Source organism: Myxocyprinus asiaticus, chromosome 5 (genome assembly GCF_019703515.2).
Source record: "Myxocyprinus asiaticus isolate MX2 ecotype Aquarium Trade chromosome 5, UBuf_Myxa_2, whole genome shotgun sequence".
Lineage (NCBI taxonomy): Eukaryota > Metazoa > Chordata > Actinopteri > Cypriniformes > Catostomidae > Myxocyprinus > Myxocyprinus asiaticus.
The window spans coordinates 7,514,703-7,537,002 of NC_059348.1; the positions used below are offsets into that span (position 1 = coordinate 7,514,703).

General features: G+C 40.5%; 1 protein-coding gene across 1 annotated transcript; it reads left to right on the forward strand.

Moving 5' to 3' along the window:
• Nucleotides 1-488: 488 nt before the first annotated feature.
• On the forward strand, nt 489-20,525 carry LOC127440855 (gastrula zinc finger protein XlCGF7.1-like). Its single transcript, XM_051697862.1, has 3 exons — nt 489-537; nt 1,371-1,616; nt 19,171-20,525. Exons 2-3 carry the CDS (start codon nt 1,532-1,534, stop codon nt 20,094-20,096), a joined length of 1,011 nt encoding a protein of 336 aa, XP_051553822.1. The 5' UTR covers nt 489-537; nt 1,371-1,531; the 3' UTR covers nt 20,097-20,525.
• Nucleotides 20,526-22,300: the final 1,775 nt, after the last annotated feature.

Consider the following 22,300-nt stretch of genomic DNA (forward strand, 5'->3'; position numbering starts at 1 on the left):
CATCTGAAGAGGAATGTGTTTAAGTGTTATTCTTAATTTTGAAATGTTTAAAAAGACATGCAACTCACTTTGTAATCTGAGGTTGATAGTTCGATTTAGCATCCATACCGAGGGTTGGTATCGTACTGAAGCCAAAATTTTGGTATTAAACCAACCCTAACTGGGGGCACACTAGTGAAAGCATGTTTTCATATTCTGCTCAGAATTGCCTGATGAAACTGTGACATATTGATAAAGTTGGTAATTTAGAATAAAACATATTAATCTTAAAATCTAAGAGTGTTTTGAAAATTATGAAATGGTCATCAGTTTTGTTTATAATATTTAATTAAAGGTAAAGATACTATATTAGGCAACATTTAATCATTTTTACCCCCCCAGATCCCACTCTAATATTTTGTACATTGTTTAATGTGTTCACTATGCATTGTGTGATTTAAGAAATAGGTAGTATGATGGACTTTTATTTTGAATTTTCGAACAGTTGTGCTGTTGTTACGTCATAAAGCCGCGATTCATCGGTCTGTTCTGTTTCAGGTTTGTCTTGAGCTTTTAATGTGAATAAAACTATGAAAAACGTTAAAAATTGCTGCAAAGCTTTACAAACGTGTTCCAACTACACGCAAATGTTATTGAAATCATTTTGTGTTGTTTTATGAAGTGCTGATCGTTGTAAATGTTTGTGTAAAGTGCATTTACAGATTTTGTTTTTAATTTCCGTCAGTAAATGTTGAGATTACTTGAATTAATGTATTCAGAGTGTCGGTTTAGCAGAAATCTGGTTACACACAGAGTTACATGAACACATTTTCTCGTTATATTTATGTATGTTGTGTATCAGACTGCTGGAGGTTCGTGTGAGGATGTTTCTGGGCTAGGTTTACAATTCGTGCCTTTTAAGTCCCCACTGCAAGTTTTGATAATGTTTAATTTCTACGTATTATAATTGAATAGACATAACTCTGAGTACGAGTTTATTAATATCGTTTTCACGGAGTCTGCTTTACACTCTTCTGAGTATTGAGAATGCGAAATAGACTGATAAAAAGACTATTTCTTGCACTGCGATAGCCAATCTCTGAAGTCTCTGAAGTCCTTGATGTTTCTTTTTTTTTTATCAGTTATGCATGCCCTGATAAGTGTCTGTGGGAATGAGGCTGACTGACTGTAGCCTTATACCCATGATAATTAAAGAGCCTGTGAAGTCTTTTATCATTGTACTTCCTTTATTTTTCTTATTTCTTTCTGTTTTTACTGTTACATTTATTTATTTATATGTGTTTCGTACATGTAAATTGTAAAGCAGAAAGGCTTAAAGGTGTTAATACAGAAAACTTTTAAATCATGACATTTATTTTTAATGTTGACAGGTCTGGTCATCACTACCACACAGTGATTGTGAATCCACTCCCAAAGCAATTCACCAATAAATGCTCTGAATATTCCTGTCATCTTTGAACTGAAGAAGAGTTTCCAGAGGAGCAGGACAAATTTCAAATGTAAAAACAGTTTCTGACATACTGCTGCAAAGATGGATTTTATTAAAGAGGAGAGAGAGGACATGGTTTATCCAGAACCACACAGAGAGAAAAATGAAGAAACTGAGGAACAAATAGGTTTGTGTCCATTCTTGAGTCTTCATTAATAACTGCTGATGTGTGATTTGAGTATCTCAACCCCGTTTACCCCGTTTACACCTGGTATTAAGACGCGTTCAGGTGATATGATCACAAGACATCGGTGATCATCAAAACGCATGTGACCACATCACGGGTCTGTTCCAAAGTGAGCATAGGCAGCATCCTTACTAAAATGATGCCTCATAAGAGACCGATTTGGAACGCTCTGCATAGGCAGCAGCTCCGCACGTGCAGCGCACGGGACACTCGACTTGTAACTGATTTCAATACATGTGATGCGAGAGAAACAATGCAATCCTCTAATGAGCAAAAATACGCACACATTTTGGGTAAAATAGTCAGTTTTGTATCATAATAAACTCATCACGGTACATTCTGTGATCGCTTAACCGGAGGAAGAATACATACAATGCTAACTATGATTTTGGCCAAAACTAGATATCTTAAAAGGCAGCATAATTATGATACCTACCTTTTGGAACATCCTTTACGTCAGGATGATGTCTTAAAATGCTGCCTTGGGAGGACACTCACTAGGTTTTGGAACAGACCCAATGTGCTTAAAGGGATAGTTCACACAAAATATATGATATCCCAGGTTTGTATGACTTTCTTTCTTCACCAGAACACATTTTAGGAAAATTAGAAAAATGTCTTAACTCAGTAGGTCCTTAAAATGCAAGTGGATGGTGATCCGATTTTTGAAGCTCCAAAAATCACACAGTCAGCATAAATGTCCTCCATACAAAACCAGCTGTTAAATTAATGTCTTCTACTTCAACACGATTGCTTTTGGTGTAAAAAATAAAATTATTTAAGTACTTTTAAAACTCTAAATCATGCTTCCGTTCTGCAGCGGTAAGCACGTGTGACGTAATCACATTAGCATTTGAAACACGAGAAAACTGAGTCACATGCATCACAGCCGGAAGAGCAGCGCTGTTTACAAGTGAGGAGGAGGAACACTACAATAGCTTCCTTGGTTTTGGCTTAGATCTGTATTTATCTGTTTCTTTACTCACAATGGTGCATTTGTGTGCTTATCCTGGATGTTTCAACCGAGTGGAGAACGTGAGATTACCTTTGTATCATGACAACACGAATACGTCACAGGAGAGACCGTTTGAACTCCACCCTCTCGGAAGCATTGTATTATACTTAAAAAGTACTTAAATATTTATCTTTTTTCGCACTAAAAGTGATTGTTTAGCTTAAGAAGACAAGTCATATTGATGATGTTTATGCTGACTGTTTGAGATTTTTGGAGCTTCAAAAGTCAGATCACCATCCAGGGCTCCAGACTGCGACTAAAATGGTTGCAAATGCGACCAAAAATAATTTATTGCGACTATAATTTAAAATCTAGTCGCCATTGGCGACAGTCGGGTTGTGTGCGTTTATATGCAGTTTTGTCAGATATCATCTTGTGAGTTATTGAATACATCTTTAGAATATGCACCAGTTTTTCTGGCCGCATTTTACCCGTTCTGTTTCTGGTGAGCTCGCTGCACCGCATGCAACAACAAACACATCGCGAGAGAGTCGTGACCAAATGACTCTTTTGAACCGGATCTTTTTCATAATTCATCCGAAAATAACTGAGTTTGAACTCAGAAGCTCAGGTTAGCAGTTTGAATCAGATTCACTATCTCAGTGAATCGGCCGTCAGTGAGCTCACAACTGGGAGTGCAGACATTTCAAAATAAGAGTCCCATGTGTATTTCAGGCTTCTTTATAATTAAAAGTCCCGTATTATGTACCACGTTTTTTCTTCTGGTAATTATTGATTGGGATTGGAGTAGCACAATAACTGCATCTGGGATTTCATTCAATTTGCACTCTTGTAGTCTCTGTGTCTGGGCCATCTGGTAGCAGTAAAAGACTAAGGCAATATTGTAAAACAATTTATTTCCTATATATATGAGATCAAGCTTTTGACACTTGGGCTTATATTCTGTAAACTGTTTATTAAACCACCGATTAATGGGTTATCAGCTGTCTTCCTTTTCTTCTGTTTTCTATCTTGTTTCTGAACAGCAATCTAAATCGTGAAATTCTGTGATTTGGTGACTAAAAATAGCCATTTGGCTCCTTAATGTTTCAGTTTAGGAGCCAGTGGCTCCTAAGTCATTTTTTAGTCTGGAGCCCTGCCATCCACTTGCATTTTAAGTACCTACAGAGCTAAGATCTTTTTTATTTTTCTTCAAATGTATTCTGCAGAAGAAAGTCATACACACCTAGGATATCATAAGGATGAGTACATAATCAGATAATTTTCATTTTTGAGTGAACTATACTTTTAAGCTAACAACACACAAACAATTATAATGTTTCATGTCTTTATTGAAAACATCCCATTAAACCTTAACAGTGCTGTGAAAAAATTAAGTGAACTCTTGGATTTAATAACTGGTAGAGCTTTCTTTGGCAGCAACAACCGCAGCCAAGCATTTCCGGTAGCTGCAGATTAGACCTGCACAACGTTCAAAAGGAATTTTGGATCATTCTTCCAGAACTGAACTGCTTCAGCCATATTCTTAGGATGTCTGGTGTGAACGGCTCTCTTGAGATCATTCCACAGCATCTCTGTTGGGTTAAGGTCAGGGCTCTGACTGGGCCACTCCACGAGGTTGAGTTTCTTTTTTTTACTCCATTCTGTAGTGGATTTACTTTGATGTTTAGGGTCAGTGTCCTGCTGCATCACCCAACTTCTGCTGAGCTTCAGCTGTCGCACAGCCACCCTGACATTATGCTGTAGGATATATTGATAAAGTTTGGAATTAATTTTTCCCTCTGTAATGGCAAGCGGTCCCAGAAGCAGCAAAGCAGCCCCAAATCATGATGCTCCCTCCACCATGCTTCACCGTTGGGATGATGTTTTCATGTTGGTATGCAGTGCCCTTTTAGCGCCATACATAGTGCTGCATGTTCTTCCCAAACAATTCAAACTTAGTTTCATTAGCCCACAAAGCATTTTCCCAGTAGCGTTGTGGAGTGTCATGGTGGTCTTTGGCAAATTTCAGGCGTGCAGCAATGTTTTTGTTGGAAAGCAGCAGCTTACTTTGTGGTGTTTTGCCATGAGAACCGTGCCTGTTTAATGTTTTCCATATAGTAGACTCATGAACAGAGATGTTAACCAGTTCCAATGATTCTTTCAAGTCTTTAGCTCTCACTCCAGGGTTCTTTTTTACCTCATTGAGCATTCTGCGTTGTGCTTCTAGGGAGAGTAGCCGCAGTACTAAATCATCTCCATTTATAGTTAGTTTGTCTAACTGTGGACATATGAATATCTGAGCTCTTCAAGATAACTTTGTAACCCTTTCCAGCTTTATGCAAATCAACAATTCGTGATTGTAGGTCTTCTGAGATCTTTTTTATTTCTTTTGTTAAGCATGGTCCACATCAGCAGATGCTTCTTGTGAATAGCAAACTTAAAATGTTTGAGTGCTTTTTATAAGTCAGAGTAGTTCTAACCCACACCTCCAATCTTGTTTCATTAATTGGATGCCAGGTTTGCCAGCTTTAGTTGACATCATTAACCTAGGGTTCACATACTTTTTCCCAACCTACACTGTGAATGTTTGAATGATGGATTCAACATGTAAAAGAACAATACAATAATTTGTCTGTTATTAGTTAAAACAGATTGTGTTTGTTCATTATTGTAACTTGGATGAAGTTCAAACCAGATTTTAAGACAAATTTAGACAAAAATTCAGATAATTCCAAAGGGTTCACATAACTTTTCTTGCTACTGTGTATAGTAAATCTTTAAGTATTACTAAAACTAAAGGTCCCACAAATTTTTGTCTCGGACTTACAAACAAACGAAATTACAAAAGTTTTTTGTTTTTGAGGTGTTATTTGATCAAGTCAAGATCATGAGGATAATTAAACTGTTTCAGTTCAAACATTGTTGACAAATATATGACAAGAAATAACACTGCACAACATTACCAATGCACTGACAGTGTTTTACATGAAGAAAAACAGTGTTGAATAAAACCATCATTGTTTATTGAAATGATCCAGTCATAGTATTGTGAGGATTTTTCCTGTCTGTTGTGTGTTGTGAGATGAAAGCGCTGATTCCTGGTTAACTGAAGCACTTTTTCAAACACTTAATTTCAACCGTATTATATATGAGATGCCCTGAATCCTGGAAAACTGAATCACTTTTTAATCACCTTAATCATTTTCAAATGCGTAATATTATATATATATATATATATATATATACAGGTGCATCTCAATAAATTAGAATGTCGTGGAAAAGTTCATTTATTTCAGTAATTCAACTCAAATTGTGAAACTTGTGTATTAAATAAATTAAATGCACACAGACTGAAGTAGTTTAAGTCTTTGGTTCTTTTAATTGTGATGATTTTGGCTCACATTTAACAAAAACCCACCAATTCACTATCTCAAAAAATTAGAATACATCATAAGACCAATAAAAAAAACATTTTTAGTGAATTGTTGGCCTTCTGGAAAGTATGTTAATTTACTGTATATGTACTCAATACTTGGTAGGGGCTCATTTTGCTTTAATTACTGCCTCAATTCGGCGTGGCATGGAGGTGATCAGTTTGTGGCACTGCTGAGGTGGTATGGAAGCCCAGGTTTCTTTGACAGTGGCCTTCAGCTCATCTGCATTTTTTGGTCTCTTGTTTCTCATTTTCCTCTTGACAATACCCCATAGATTCTCTATGGGGTTCTGGTCTGGTGAGTTGGCTGGCCAGTCAAGCACACCAAGACCATGGTCATTTAACCAACTTTTGGTGCTTTTGGCAGTGTGGGCAGGTGCCAAATCCTGCTGGAAAATGAAATCAGCATCTTTAAAAAGCTGGTCAGCAGAAGGAAGCATGAAGTGCTCCAAAATTTCTTGGTAAACGGGTGCAGTGACTTTGGTTTTCAAAAAACACAATGGACCAACACCAGCAGATGACATTGCACCCCAAATCATCACAGACTGTGGAAACTTAACACTGGACTTCAAGCAACTTGGGCTATGAGCTTCTCCACCCTTCCTCCAGACTCTAGGACCTTGGTTTCCAAATGAAATACAAAACTTGCTCTCATCTGAAAAGAGGACTTTGGACCACTGGGCAACAGTCCAGTTCTTCTTCTCCTTAGCCCAGGTAAGACGCCTCTGACGTTGTCTTTGGTTCAGGAGTGGCTTAACAAGAGGAATACGACAACTGTAGCCAAATTCCTTGACATGTCTGTGTGTGGTGGCTCTTGATGCCTTGACCCCAGCCTCAGTCCATTCCTTGTGAAGTTCACCCAAATTCTTGAATCGATTTTGCTTGACAATCCTCATAAGGCTGCGGTTCTCTCGGTTGGTTGTGCATCTTTTTCTTCCACACTTTTTCCTTCCACTCAACTTTCTGTTAACATGCTTGGATACAGCACTCTGTGAACAGCCAGCTTCTTTGGCAATGAATGTTTGTGGCTTACCCTCCTTGTGAAGGGTGTCAATGATTGTCTTCTGGACAACTGTCAGATCAGCAGTCTTCCCCATGATTGTGTAGCCTAGTGAACCAAACTGAGAGACCATTTTGAAGGCTCAGGAAACCTTTGCAGGTGTTTTGAGTTGATTAGCTGATTGGCATGTCACCATATTCTAATTTTTTGAGATAATGAATTGGTGGGTTTTTGTTAAATGTGAGCCAAAATCATCACAATTAAAAGAACCAAAGACTTAAACTACTTCAGTCTGTGTGCATTGAATTTATTTAATACACGAGTTTCACAATTTGAGTAGAATTACTGAAATAAATGAACTTTTCCACGACATTCTAATTTATTGAGATGCACCTGTATGTATGTATATATATATATATATATATATATATATATATATATATATATATATATATACATATACAGTTGAGCTCAAAAGTTTGCATACCCTTGGAGAATAGGTAATATATGTACCATTTTTAAAGAAAACACGAGTGAGTAGGCAAAACACATTTCTTTTATTTCTTATGGGATTCATATTCAACTGTAGGTTATAACAGAATGGCACAATCATAAAACAAAACATGGCAACAAAGAAAAAAATGAAATGACCCCTGTTCAAAAGTATGCATACCCATAGTCCTTAATACTGTGTATTGCCCCCTTTAGCATCAATGACAGCGTGCAGTCTTTTGTAATAGTTGTCTATGAGGCCCCAAATTCTTGCAGGTGGTATAGCTGTCCATTCGTCTTGGCAAAATGCCTCCAGGTCATGCAAAGTCTTTGGTTGTCTTGCATGAACCGCACGTTTGAGATCTCCCCAGAGTGGCTCGATGATATTAAGGTCAGGAGACTGTGATGGCCACTCCAGAACCTTCACCTTTTTCTGCTGTAACCACTGGAGGGTCAACTTGGCCTTGTGCTTAGGGTCATTGTCGTGCTGGAAAGTCCAAGTGCGTCCCATGCGCAGCTTTTGTGCAGAAGAATGCAAATTGTCTGCCAGTATTTTCCGATAACTTGCTGCTGTTGGGCCTCATGTATTCAGATAGAAGACAAAGGCAGGCCTAACACAGTCGTAAAAACCTAACTCAGGCCCCCACATACCAGGTCATAAATTATACTGAAAAAAATCGCACCAAAATCAAACAAAGGGAGCCCAAAACAGACTACAAATCCCATGAAGCCTTGCTCACTAAAGGATCGAACTCTCAACTCCTATTGGATGAGGCACACAACAGAACGTCCCTCAAACCATGACATCATCAGGAGTAGAAATACCTCTGACATACTTCTGGGATTTGCTTACAGCAACTTTGTTCGCCGTGTATAGACGTAGCTCATCGCTGCTCTCAGGTGCAACCTCGTGGCACAAGGAAGTAATGTCCGACTTGAAACTGTGGCCATACAATCTCCATCTCACTGGACGAGTTGAGATTACTCTGTGTTCAACTGAACACACTAACGGATCGGAAGGAGACTGTCGAGCAATCCGCATCTTCATCCGTTTGCCTGCAGAAGTGAAGAGATTAAAGATTTCTCTTCCATCTTCAATCAAGTCGATATTTCTGATTTCTCCGCCAGCCCGCCGAGAATCAGCAGCCGTACCACCCGCAGACAGAGCGAGGAAACGACCTCCCGTCATCACCCGAGCCTCAAGGAACCGGGTCGGAGTTAAAGGACGGATGAACACACATTCTGCATCCTCATGCGATTCAAGTAAGAGGTTTATGTCTGGACAGAGATAAAATATTATAGTGTGTTATTCTTGTGTTTCAAGGTTTTTGCTTGTACAGTTTATGGACCGCCATGTCCGCTCATTATTAATACTCAGGGTATTAATTATCACAAATTTGTTTTGCTGTATTGTGATCCAACCAAATTGGACTGTTGTGCATTTTCGCCATCGCAGGTGAGACCGGCAAACTGAGTTTATCCATTAAAGAATCAAAGACCGCGGGACGGTTTACGAGCCGTCCACCGCGTCTCTGAGTGATAAACTAACAGCTGCTTTCTCTACCACAATCGCGAAATCGGCTTTTTGGCCGTCACATAATTCTCTCCCTCTCTCTTGTACTAACCACACACGCACGCACGCGCGTGCATAACCCCTCGCAAACATTCTGGCACACATTTTTGGCTAGTAGATAGCTTCGTGATAAAGCTCAGCTTTGTCCCTAAGCTACCATTGACTGGTTTCTCTCCACCCACATTCGCGGCCATATTCCCTGGCCGGAAGTCTCGCATGACATACTCTCCACGAGAGTCACGTCCAACATTTTGTGCGCGTCCCTCCTTACACACACATACACTCTCTCAGACACACACCTTATGTGTTGTAGGATTATTTTAGTTTCCATATCTAATCATATTGACTGCATTGTATTAATTATTAATTGATATTACTGCATAAATAAACTTTGTTATATTACAAAGAGAAGTGTTTTGGTTTGTTTTGCATACACCTGTGTCATGCTGACGGGATGTCAGTGCTCGGATTCAAGCCTTCATTCATTGTTTTTTTTCCCCGAAAATCGATATTCTTCGGATGTCGATTTTCCTAAGAAAACAATCTAATATTGAGACTGTTATACTATCTGGTTATTAGTCCCTGATTCCAGGGTGGTGCCCCGTCAATGTTAATCCTTTTTGATAATTAATAATTATCTTTGACAATTGTTGATTTTGAAGGATCAATAAGCTAGTGTTAATTTTAATTAATGTGTCATAGATGTTAATGATTGGTGATTATCTTTGATAACTGTTGATTTAAAGGATTAAAAAAGCTAACATTGATTCTCATCAATGTTCTATTGATTTTAATAATTAATAATTATCTTTGATAATTATTAATTATTGCTAATAACCAAACCCGCTCCTAAATGTAGCACACTACATTTACTGGAGCCCCATATGAGGTTTTAATGAGTTAGATTCAATTAATTAATTTAAATATTAATTAATAACTAAAGAAATAATTATCGATAATTATCAGTAAAGCCCTACACTGCATTCATCTTGCCATCAATTTTCACAAGATTCCCCGTGCCTTTAGAGCTCATACATCAGTTCACACATAGGCTCATCAGTGAGCCACCACCATGCTTCACAGTGGGGATGGTATTCTTTTCACTATAGGCCTTATTGACCCCTCTCCAAACATAGCGCTTATGGTTGTGACCATAAAGCTCTATTTTGGTCTCGTCACTCCAAATTACAGTGTGCCAGAAGCTGTGAGACGTGTCAAGGTGTTGTCGGGCATATCGTAACCGGGCTTTTTTGTGGCATTGGAGCAGTAAAGGCTTCTTTCTGGCAACTTGACCATACAGCTCATTTTTTGTTCAAGTATCATTGTATTGTGCTCCTTGAAACAACCACACCGTCTTTTTCCAGAGCAGCCTGTATTTCTCCTGAGGTTACCTGTGGGTTTTTCTTTGTATCCCGAACAATTCTTCTGGCAGTTGTGGCTGAAATCTTTCTTGGTATCAAGAGATCCCTGAATTTTCCACTTCTTAATAAGTGATTGAACAGTACTGACTGGCATTTTCAAGGCTTTGGGTATCTTTTTATATCCTTTTCCATCTTTATAAAGATCCATTACCTTGTTACGCAGGTCTTTTGACAGTTCTTTTCTGCTCCCCATGGCTCAGTATCTAGCCTGCTCAGTGCATCCACGTGAGAGCTAACAAACTCATTGACTATTTATACACAGACACTAATTGCAATTTAAAAAGCAAAGCGTTGCCTAAGATGGGACCTCAGGACGACCTGGAGGCTTTCATCATGCTCTTTGAGCAAGTTGCCAAAGCATGGAAATGGCCGAGCACCCATTGGGCGGCCTACTGCCGCTGTTGTCCGGGGAAGCCCCATCAACTGCCGGCCAACAATCTCCTGGTGTACGAAGATCTGAAAAGAACCATCTTGCAGTGGGTCGGCCATAGCCCGGAGCAGCATCGCCAGCGCTTCCAGTCACTGACATTGGGGGAGCACAGCCATCCATTTGCCTTCTCCCGACAGCTCCGTGACGCCTGCCGAGGGTGGATGCTGGCTGATGGTCGTAACACCAAGGAGCTGCTCGATCTGATGGTACTGGAGCAGTTCATCGCCCGGCAACCAGAAGGGACAGCGGTGTTGGTCCAGTGCCACTGACAGGCGTCGCTGGATGAGGTGGTCCAGCTAGCTGAGGACCATAGGATGGCATATCCTCATCCTGTTCCTGTTCCCCAGAAATGTGGAATTCCTTTTCCAAAAACCATTCCCTTGTCCCGTGGACTGTTCATCTTGCTGGCTTCCCCTAACCCTCTCCGCTCTGCCCCACAGGCTGGTGAATACGCTGCCGCGGGTGTGGCCGTGAAGTCTGGGCCGGTCTGTTGTAGCTGCAGGGAACCTGGGTTTTTCCAGGACCTATGCCTCAAGATAGAGCTGGAGACATTGGTCCGGGTCCTCCACACACCACAGGCCGCCCCCAAATGAGTCGGACACCTGTGAGTATAAAATGGGGTACATATCAAGCCTTGGTGGATTCAGGTTGTAATCAAACCTCCATTCACCAAAGCTTGATTCAATCCGAGGCTTTGAATACAAGCCAGCGAGTGAAGATAAGGTGTTTGCACAGGGATATTCACGATTACCCAGTAGTGACAGTCATCATTCAATTTTGGGGACAAAAGCATAGTGTTGAGGCTGCAGTTAGTGCCCGCCTCACCATCCACTAATCTTGGGTACGAATTGGCCGGCATTTACCATTTTATTGAGGGAAATTTTTTTGTATATTGGTCCTGTAACAAAGTGTCTCGGTATGTGGTTTGCGATTTGCTGACTGGGGAGGTGGAGCCGGGGCTGTCTATGTCAGCTCCACATCAGGATGACGTAAGGGAGGGGGAAGTCTCGGCTTCCCCAGCCCTTAGGGGATTCCCTGCAGGTGATTTCCCTCAGGAGCAGACGCGAGACGAGACCCTTAGGCACACCTTTGATCAAGTGAAAGTGATTGATGGTCAATGCCTCCGGCCAGACATTGAACTCGCATATCCGTATTTTTAAATTATCAAGGAACAAGTGTCAAGGACAGGCATCAAGTGACGCATGACACTCAGACAAAGGAAGATACAACCCAGTTGTTAGTACCGAAGAGTTGTCAGGAAATGTTATTCCAGATGGCTGATTATAATCCAATGGCGGGTCACTTAGGGCAAGAAAAAACACTGAACCTTCTAATGGCCCGTTTCTATTTGCCGGACATTCATGGGATGTTCGCAGATGGTGTGTGGCATGCTGTGAATATCAGCTGGTGAACCTGCCGGCCACCCCAAGAGCGCCATTGCACACGCTTCTGTTGATTGAGGTCCCCTTCGAACTAATTGGTATGGATCTCATCAGGCCATTAGAACAGACGGCACGCGGGCATCGCTTTGTGTTGGTTCTGGTGGACTACACAACACGATATCCGTAAGCAGTGCCTGTGCGCAACATCTCAGCACATAGTGTTGTGGAGGATCTCTTCAGAATAATCTCCCAAGTGGGGATTCCGAACTAAATCCTCACTGATCAAGGCACAACGTTTATGTCACGCACACTATGTGAACTGTATTAATTACTGGGGATTAAACCGATTCGGAGCAGCATTATTCACCCTCAAACAGACGGCTTGGTCGAATGATTTAATCATACACTAAAAAATATGATTTGTAAGTCCGTGCACGAAGATGCTCGAAACTGGGACAAGTGGCTCGAGCCCCTATTATTTGCAGTTCGAGAGGTCCCACTAGCCTCCACGGGGTTTTCCCCATATTAATTATTGTACGGGCATCAACCATGCAGTGTGCTCGACGTCCTACAGGAAAATTGGGAGGAGGGACCTTCAAACAGCAAAAACAAAATTCAATACGTTCTTGACTTGAGAGCAGAACTCCACACACTGGGGCAATTAACACAGGAGAATTTGCTCCAGGTGCAAGAACATCAAAGCCGGCTATATAATAGGGGTGCTCGGCTACGGGAATTTGCACTGGGAGATAAAGTTCTTGTATTACTCCCCACATCGAGCTCTAAATTACTTGCCAAGTGGCAAGGACCCTTTGAAGTCAGAACGGATAGAGGAGGAGCACATCAGATTTACCACCTCAGTTTCCTAAAACCATAGAGAGAGGCGGTACCCGTGACTTTGGCGATGGTGGTTCCAGAGAGGGGTCACTTACGTAGACCACCCCTCACCATCACAAGTCACGGAGGTTGCCAGGTTGCAAGGAGAATTCTCCGACATGTTCTCGCCTCTTCCCGGTCGTACAAATCTCATAGAGCACCATATCGAAATGACCCCAGGGGTAGTGGTACGCAGTCGTCCCTACCGATTACCTGAACACAAAAAAAGTGGTTTGGGAAGAATTATTGGCTATGCTGGATATGGGGGTAATAGAAGAATACCACAGTGACTAGGCCAGCCTGTGGTGTTGGTTCCGAAGAGTGACGGCCCGGTCCGGTTCTGTGTGGATTATAGAAAAGTCAAGGCTGCGTACCCGATGCCTCGGATTGATGAACTGCTTGATCGGTTAGGTGAGGCTCGCTTTTATTCGACACTGGATTTGAAAAAGGGATATTGGCAGATCCCCTTAACTCCCATGTCCCATGAAAAAATAGCATTTTCCACACCGTTTGTCTTATAGAGGGTATGCACTGGGTGGGTGTAACCGCAGTGACTTCCGCCTACCGTGACGTCATGTGCATACCCTCTATTGCAAGGGTCTTCAACCGGGGGTCCACGGTGGTACCGCAGGGGGTCCGCAAATTATTGTTTGATCCACCTTGGTGACATTTGTAATAATCACTCACTCACACGCGAGCGACAGCGAGAGACAGGAGTATGAATTATCGACATGTTGAAGTCCTTCACAGCTGCATGCTAAATCTTAGTGTGACTAAACAGTCAGCAGAAGTGTGCAGCCCGGACAAACCCTTCACGCGCCCACCGCTCATCATGAGCTGCTCAATGCGCGACAGACATCAGGTTCAGCAGCGCTGCAGTGGAGAGTCGTGTGAGTAAACACGTCTGCTTTGCGTTGGTCGTGCTGTGCAGTTGAGCAGATGACAGCCTGCTTTCAGAACAATTGATTACTTGGCTGGTGTAAATAAATAGTTACCGCTGAGATTATCAAGATGGCATACAGGGTCCATGTTTACACAAGACGGTGACTTTCAAATCAACTTAATTAAAGGTGCACTCATTGTTTTCCTCATTAAAAATGTTTACTCCATAAAATCAGCAGTAATTTAAAAATATATGTATAAAATCGATCACTCACATGAGATGAAGACTCCATTTTAGTAACCTTATAAAAGTTGTTTTAGTCTGCATGGACAGGGTCTGTCTGTTTTCTGTCTGTCTATCTATCTGCTTGTCTTTTTCTTTATTTTTGGAGGAGGTTTGTCACAGAGATTTACAGGGGAATTTAAAAATGTCACTTCATGTCAAAAATGTTGCAGATCCCTGCTGTACATCCCTGCTGAAAAGACCAGCTAAAACCAGCTTAAGCTTTTGGCTGGTTTTAGCTGGTCGCCCAGCCTAGCCAGGCTGGTCAGTTAGCAGGTTTCAGAGGGTGTTTGAACACTTTTTAGCTGGTTAGGCTGGGAGACCAGCTAACACTACCCTGACCAGCTAAGACCAGCCTGACCAACTAAGACCAGCTAAGATCAGCATGACCAGCTAAGGCCAGCTAAAACCAGCCAACCAGCTGTTAGTTGTTTTTTTTTTCTGTTTAGTATTAAGAGGTTCACTTAAAACAAAACATTGTTTGGTGTTATAAGATAAAAACAGATGCACTGAAAAGTTATGTAGATGGTTGATTATTTGTATGACTAAAAAGTGTGTCAAGCATTGCAAAAATGATCCGTTTTATTTCATAGAGTGAAAATAGTTTTGAAATTACGCAAACTGGCAATAGAAAAGCTGTTCTAAAAAAATCTTCCCTTAAAATGCTATTGGTCTCGAGTGTTTAAATAAAGTGTCGATTAAAGGAATATGACTTAGCCTGAAAAAATTTCAGCCAAAAATTTATTTTTTGGTTTAATCCCTGAATATATACATGAACAGAGTCAGCTATTATCCCCCTTTAACCCCCATTAATTCCTTATCCCCCTCCCAGTCCCCAACCCCCAACAAACATTCCTGTGTTCCAAGCCTGAGTATACACATATATAAAAAAGTTTCTCTCCACAAGAGCCTTACAGAAAGGTCATGTATTTGTCCCATTTCTTTCCATATGCATCTAATCTGCCAAGCTGTTTATAAGACATCTTTCAGAATGCCGCCACCATGCCCAATTCGGTAAACCATTCTTAAAATGAGGGAGCGCCAATTGACTTCCATCCTCTAAAAATGATCTGTCTGCCATTCATTATACTAGTTTGGACCCAGCTTTTTGTATATTTGTCACCTAATTTAATAACCGCTCCATTGCCCAATATACATTTTCTAGGGCTGAATGAAATTTGAGTGTCTAAATCCTCAGATCAAATTCTGCACTCTTACCCAGAATTCTTGAATCTTAGTGCAAAACCACAGAGCATGGGCTATGTCTCCATCCTCCAACTGACATTGCCAGCAGGTAGGTGTGTCTTTTAAACCAAGCCTTAACAATCTAGAGGGAGTACAGTTGAAACGATGCAAAATCTTAAGATGGATAAGGCGTACCCTTGCATCCCCATACATAGTTTAAAAAATTTTTTTTTATTATTTTCCACTACCCATCCACCAATACCAAGTTCAAATCTCTTCTCCATAACCTCTTAAGGACTGTTAAGGCCCCATCACCAAGACTTTGAATCAAAGAGGAATAATACACTGACGCTTCATGCCCTTTCCAAAAGGCTGTGAGTACCATACAAAGAGTGTCTGCAGCTTTAGGGGGCAATGTACTACCAACAAAAATAGTACAAAGTAAATGGCGCAACTGTAAATACCTGAAAAGTTGAGACCTAGAAATCCTAAATTGCTGTTATATTTTCAAATGATCTCAAAGATCCATTTTCATAAAGGTCACCAGGTGTAGCAACACCCCTCTCCATCCAATCTTTCCAGCAAAAGGGGGATTTGCTGATACATATTTTAGCCATATACTTGAGGAAACATTTAGGTAAGTGTCAGTATTACACATACGAGCATCCTTTGTCCAAATGGAATGTAAGTGTGAAATAATAGAATGCATTTTTATTTCTCTAGGCAATTTAATATAAATACTTTGCAGTGGTGAAATTGGGGCAAGGACCGCTTGTTCAATGTTGTACCAGGGAGGGGCTCTCTCTAGTGGAAGAGACCAATGGGCCAAATGTCTAAGATTAAAAGCACAAAATGTTGGGGAGACCTAAACCTCCTTTGTCAATTGGTCTAAATAACTTACTGAAATGTAACCGAGGTCGTTTACCATTCCAAATAAAAAATTTAGATATTCTATCAAATTGTTTAAAATAAGAGGAACTTTTAGAGGGAGAGACTGCAGTAAATAATTGAATTTGGAGATACAATTCATTTTTATAACATTGACCTTCCCAGCCATAGACAAATGTAGTGAAGCCCACCTATCAACATCACACAAGAACTTTTTCATTACTGGGTCAAAATTAGCTAACTAAATATCTCAAATTTGCTGGAAATAAAATGCCTAAATACCTAATGCCTTGCTTGGGCCATTGAAAGGCACCAGGTTGAAAGCTGTGGTAGGGCAATATGCTGTCAGAGCAAGAGCTTCCGATTTAGACCAGTTCACCCTGTATCGTGAAAATTTGGAGAAAGAATTAATAATTCTATGGTGTCTAGGCATAGATCATCTAGGGTAGGAGACAAATATTAATATATCATCTGCGTTGAGTAAAAGTTTATGCACCACACCTCCTGCTAAAATACCAGGAAAATCATCCTCTTTTCTTATTGCGGCAGCTAATGGTTCCAGGGCAAGTCAGAACAGCAAAGGAGAGAGAGGACAGCCTTGCCGGGTTTCCCTACCAGGACAAAAATAATCTGAAATTAATCCATTAGTTTGCACTGCCACTGACAGATCTTTATAGAATAACTTAATCCACCCAATAAAAGTGTTCCCAAACCCGTAAATTTCCTAAATCTTAAAAAGATAGTCCCATTCCACCCTATCAAACACCTTCTCTGCATCAAGTGAGATGGCAGTAATCAGGGTTTGATCATTCACTACTGACGACATAATATTTATAAAACATCTAATATTATCAGAAGAACTATGACCATGAATAAATCCCACTTGATCTATATGTTTAAGAGATGTAATTACTCTTGTAGGGCTTTACTGGTTGTTTAGATCAGTGTTACTATCAGAAATAATTAATAATTATGTCTTTAGTTATTAATTAATATTTAAATTAATTAATTGAATCTAACTCGTTAAAATGGGGCTCCAGTAAATGTAGTGTGCTAAGTTTAGGAGCAAGTTTGGTTATTAGCAATAATTAATAATTATCAAAGATAATTATTAATTATTAAAATCAATAGAACATTGATGAGAATCAATGTTAGCTTTTTAAAATCCTTTAAATCAACAATTATCAAAGATAATCGTTAATTGTTAACATCGATGAAACATTAATTAAAATTAACACTAGCTTATTGATCATTCAAATTCAACAATCATCAAAGATAATTATCAATTATCAAAAATCAATAGAGTATTAATAAGGAATAACATTGACGGGGCACCACCCTGAAATCAGGGACTAATAACCAAATAGTAAAACAGTCTCAATATTAGATTGTTTTCTTAGGAAAATCGACATCCGAAGAATATCGATTTTTGGGAAAAAACAATGAATGAAGGTTTGAATCCGAGCACTGACATCCCGTCAGCATGACACAGGCGTATGCAAAACAAACCAAAACACTTCTCTTTGTAATATAAACAAAGTTTATTTATGCAGTAATATCAATTAATAATTAATACAATGCAGTCAATAAACTTCCGACTTACAACTACAAACTAAACAGTGATATGATTAGATATGGAAATAAAATAATCCTATAACACATAAGGTGTGTGTGTGGTTAGTACGAGAGAGAGAAGTGACGGCCCTAAAGCCGATTTTGCGATTGTGGGAGAGAAAACAGCTGTTAGTTCATCGCTCAGAGATGCGGTGGACGGCTTGTAAACAGTCCCGCGTTATTTGACTCTTTAATGGATGAACTCAGTTGCTGTCTCACCCGCGATGGCGAAATTGCACAACAATCCAATTTGGTTGGACCACAATACAGCAAAACAAATTTGTGATAATTAATACCCTGAGTATTAATAATGAGCGGACATGGCGGTCCGTAAACTGTACAAGCAAAAACCTTGAAACACAAGAATAACACTGTTTTGCTGTATTGTGGTCCAACCAAATTGGACTGTTGTGCAATTTCGCCATCAATTTCGCAGTCAACTGTCAGTGGTATTATAACAAAGTGGAAGCGATTGGAAATGACAGCAACTCAGCCACGAAGTGGTAGGCCACGTAAAATGACAGAGCGGTGTCAGCGGATGCTGAGGCGCATAGTGCGCAGAGGTCACCAACTTTCTGCAGAGTCAATCGCTACAGACCTCCAAAGTTCATGTGGCATTCAGATTAGCTCCAGAACAGTGCGTAGAGAGCTTCATGGAATGGGTTTCCATGGCCGAGCAGCTGCATCCAAGCCATACATCACCAAGTGCAATGCAAAGCGTCGGATGCAGTGGTGTAAAGCACGCCGCCACTGGACTCTAGAGCAGTGGAGACGCGTTCTCTGGGACTGTCGTTGTATCATTTCAGTAAAACATCTGCTCAGTTCATATATTGCTCCAAGTCTTTTCCATTGTCCTTGCGCTGGAGGCCCACCAATGCCATATCATCATTTTATTTAAAATGATAAAAATTGGATTTACAGATCATGAATTCATTGACAGAGGGAAAATAATATTAGTTAGGGTACAACCATGAGGAACCCATGTATTAACCTTTTCGCACATGAGTTTTTCCTGTACTGTCGGACCCCCCCAGGGCTGCTTCATATTTCCTTTTTTTTTTTTTTTTTTTCTTTTAGGCCTGATGGAAGTAAAAGTGGAAAGTCAAGAACTGAATGAAAAGGAGAAACATCAGGATCTTCATACATCCATAACTGTAGATAAATCATTTTGTTTCTCAAATACTGAAAATATTTCCTCACAACAAACAACTCAAAGCACAGAAGACACAAATTATTTCACCTGCCCTCATTGTGGAAAGAGTTTCACACGTAAATTAACCCTAATGGAACACATAAGAATTCACACTGGAGAGAAGCCTTTCACATGTCCTCAGTGTGGGAAGAGATTCAGACATAGAATAACCCTAAAGGAACACATAAGAATTCACACTGGAGAGAAGCCTTTCACATGTCCTCAGTGTGGGAAGAGCTTCAGACAAAAGACAAGCCTTAATGCCCACATGAGAGTTCACACTGGTGTGAAGCCTTACACTTGCTATCTGTGTGGAAAGAGTTTCAGACAAAAAGGATGTCTTTATGTCCACAGAAGAGTTCACACTGGAGAGAAGCCTTACACATGCACTCAGTGTAGAAAGAGTTTCCCACAGAAAGAAAGCCTTAAAAATCACATGAGAGTTCACACTGGAGAGAGGCCTTTCACATGCTATTTGTGTGGACAGAGATTCAGATATGTAAATAGTGTTCAAAATCATATTCAGTCTGTGCACATTGGAGCAAAGTCATTAAACTGTGATCAGTGTGATAAAAGTTTTAGCTTGGAATCAGACCTGAAGACACACCTGAAAATTCACAAGGACCCCCAATTGTGTTCTTTTTGTGGAGAGAGTTTTTCATGCCCGCACCGTTTTAATGAGCACCAGAAAATTCATACTAGTGGGAAAGCTCATGTGTGCCCTGAGTGTGGCGATGCCTTTGCTGGTGCCGGCAACTTGAAGATACACCAAAGAATCCATATTAAAGAAAAACCTAACAGCTGTTCATAATGTGAATAGAGTTTCACTCATTCAGGAGTCCTGAAAATGAATGGAGAGAATCCATACCACCAGCCTTCTTGTGGGAAATGTTTCCAAGTACCCAATCAACTCATTTTAAAAAAGCATTGTGGAAAAATGTCTCGGTAAGCTCTTCTTCAGGTTCATCTTCACGTCCAATGCTTTAAACTGTGTAAATTTCAGGTAAACCTTAAGATAAATGAAATTTTTGGTAGAAATTCAAGAGTTTTTAGGAACACCTTTCTTTTGTGATTGGGTAGTTGTAGTAATAGAAATAGACTTTTAGAAATGTATATTATTGTAATGTCTCCTTTCATTTTAATTTTTGTTACATTTTGTTCACTGTTGAAAGGTGCTGATGCATTGAGAATAAAATGTAACAGACTTTCTTGCATTAAAATCAAGATTATAGAAGCGTAACTCTTCACTTCACTTTTATTGTCACACAATCATATACACAAGTGCAATAGTGGGTGAAAGTCTTGGGTGCAGTTCCGAGCAACATAGCAGTCATGACAGTGATGAGACATAGATGAGACATATACCAATTTACAATAAACAGATTTACACATCACAATTTACATATCTAATATACACATAATTACACACAACACAATATACAAATGATAATATACAATATACAGTATACAGTACACACAATATAGAATATTGTACAGTATACAATACACACAATATAGAATACACATTATACAATAAAAATAGTATATATAAAATATACAGTAGGTTGTATTGTACTGTATTGACATTCAGGCTGTCAGTTGATAGTCAGTTGCCAGTGTGTTGTTAAGAGAGAATATAATTTAAGACAGTCCAGTGTGAGATAATAAGATTAATAAAGTGCAGTGCTGATGTATATTGATTGTGAGAGATCAAGAGTTCAGAAGTCTGATTGCTTGGGGGAAGAAGCTGTCATGAATTCGGCTGGTGCAGGTCCTGATGCTGCCTGATGGTAGCAGTGAGAGCAGCCCATGGCTTGGGTGGCAGGAGTCTCTGATGATCCTCTGAGCTTTTTTCACACACCGCCTGGTATACATGTCCTGAAGGGAGGGAAGCTTACCTCTGATGATGTGTCTGGCAGTTTGCACCACCCTTTGCAGGGTTTTGCGGTTGTGGGCGGTGCTAATGCCGTACCAGGCAGTGATGCAGCCAGTCAGGATGCTCTCTAAAGTGCTGGTGTAGAACAGTGTGAGGATGTGGCGGTTCATTCTAAACTTCCTCAGCACATCAGGGCAGTGGTGGCTCAGTGGGTAAGGCTCTGGGTTACTGATCAGAAGGTTGGGGGTTCAAGCCCCAGCACCACCAAGATGCCACTGTTGGGTCCTTGAGCAAGGCCCTTGACCCTATCTGTTCCAGGGGCACTGTATCATGACTGACCCTGCACTCTGACCCCAGCTTAGCTGGGATATGTGAAAAAAAGAATTTCACTGTATATGTGCAAATGTATAATGTGTGATAAATAAATATAATTAAAATTATAATTATTCACAATGGCCTCAGTGTGGACAGACCATGTGAGTTCCTCAGTGATGTGGACACTGAGGAACTTGAAGCTCCTGACTCTCTCCACTGGTGCTTCATTGATAGTGATGGGACTGTGTTCTGTCTTTTCTCCTGAAGTCCACCACAAGCTCCTTTGTCTTGCTGATGTTGAGAGAGAGGTTGTGCTCTTGACACCAGCGTGTCAGAGTGAGCACCTCCTCTCTGTAGACCGTTTCATCATTGTCAGTGATCAGACCTACCACCGTCGTATCATCAGCAAACTTAATGATGGCATTGGAGCTATGTATTGCCACACAGTCATGTGTGTACAGGGAATACAGGAGTGGACTGAGAACACAGCCCTGTGGGGCTCCAGTGTTGAGGGTCAGTGATGAGGAGATGTTGCTGCCCATTCTAACCACCTGGCGTCTGCTTGACAGGAAGTCCAGGATCCAGCTGCACAGCGAGCTGTTTAAGCCCAGAGCCTGGAGTTTCACATAAAGCTTGGAGGGCACTATGGTGTTGAATGCTGAGCTGTAGTCTACAAACAGCATTCTCACATAAGTGTTCCTTTTTTCCAGGTGGGAGAGAGCAGTGTGTATTGTAGATGCAATGGCATCATCAGTGGAGCGGTTGTTACGGTAAGCAAACTGCAATGGGTCCAGTGATGGTGGCAGCACAGAGCAGATGTAATC

Coding starts and splice junctions, on each gene's coding strand:
- LOC127440855 (XM_051697862.1), top strand. CDS start 1,532: ATGGATTTTATTAAAGAGGAGAGAGAGGACATGGTTTATCCAGAACCA. Junction 1,617..19,170: donor AGAAACTGAGGAACAAATAG/GTTTGTGTCCAT, acceptor TTTTTCTTTTAG/GCCTGATGGAAGTAAAAGTG.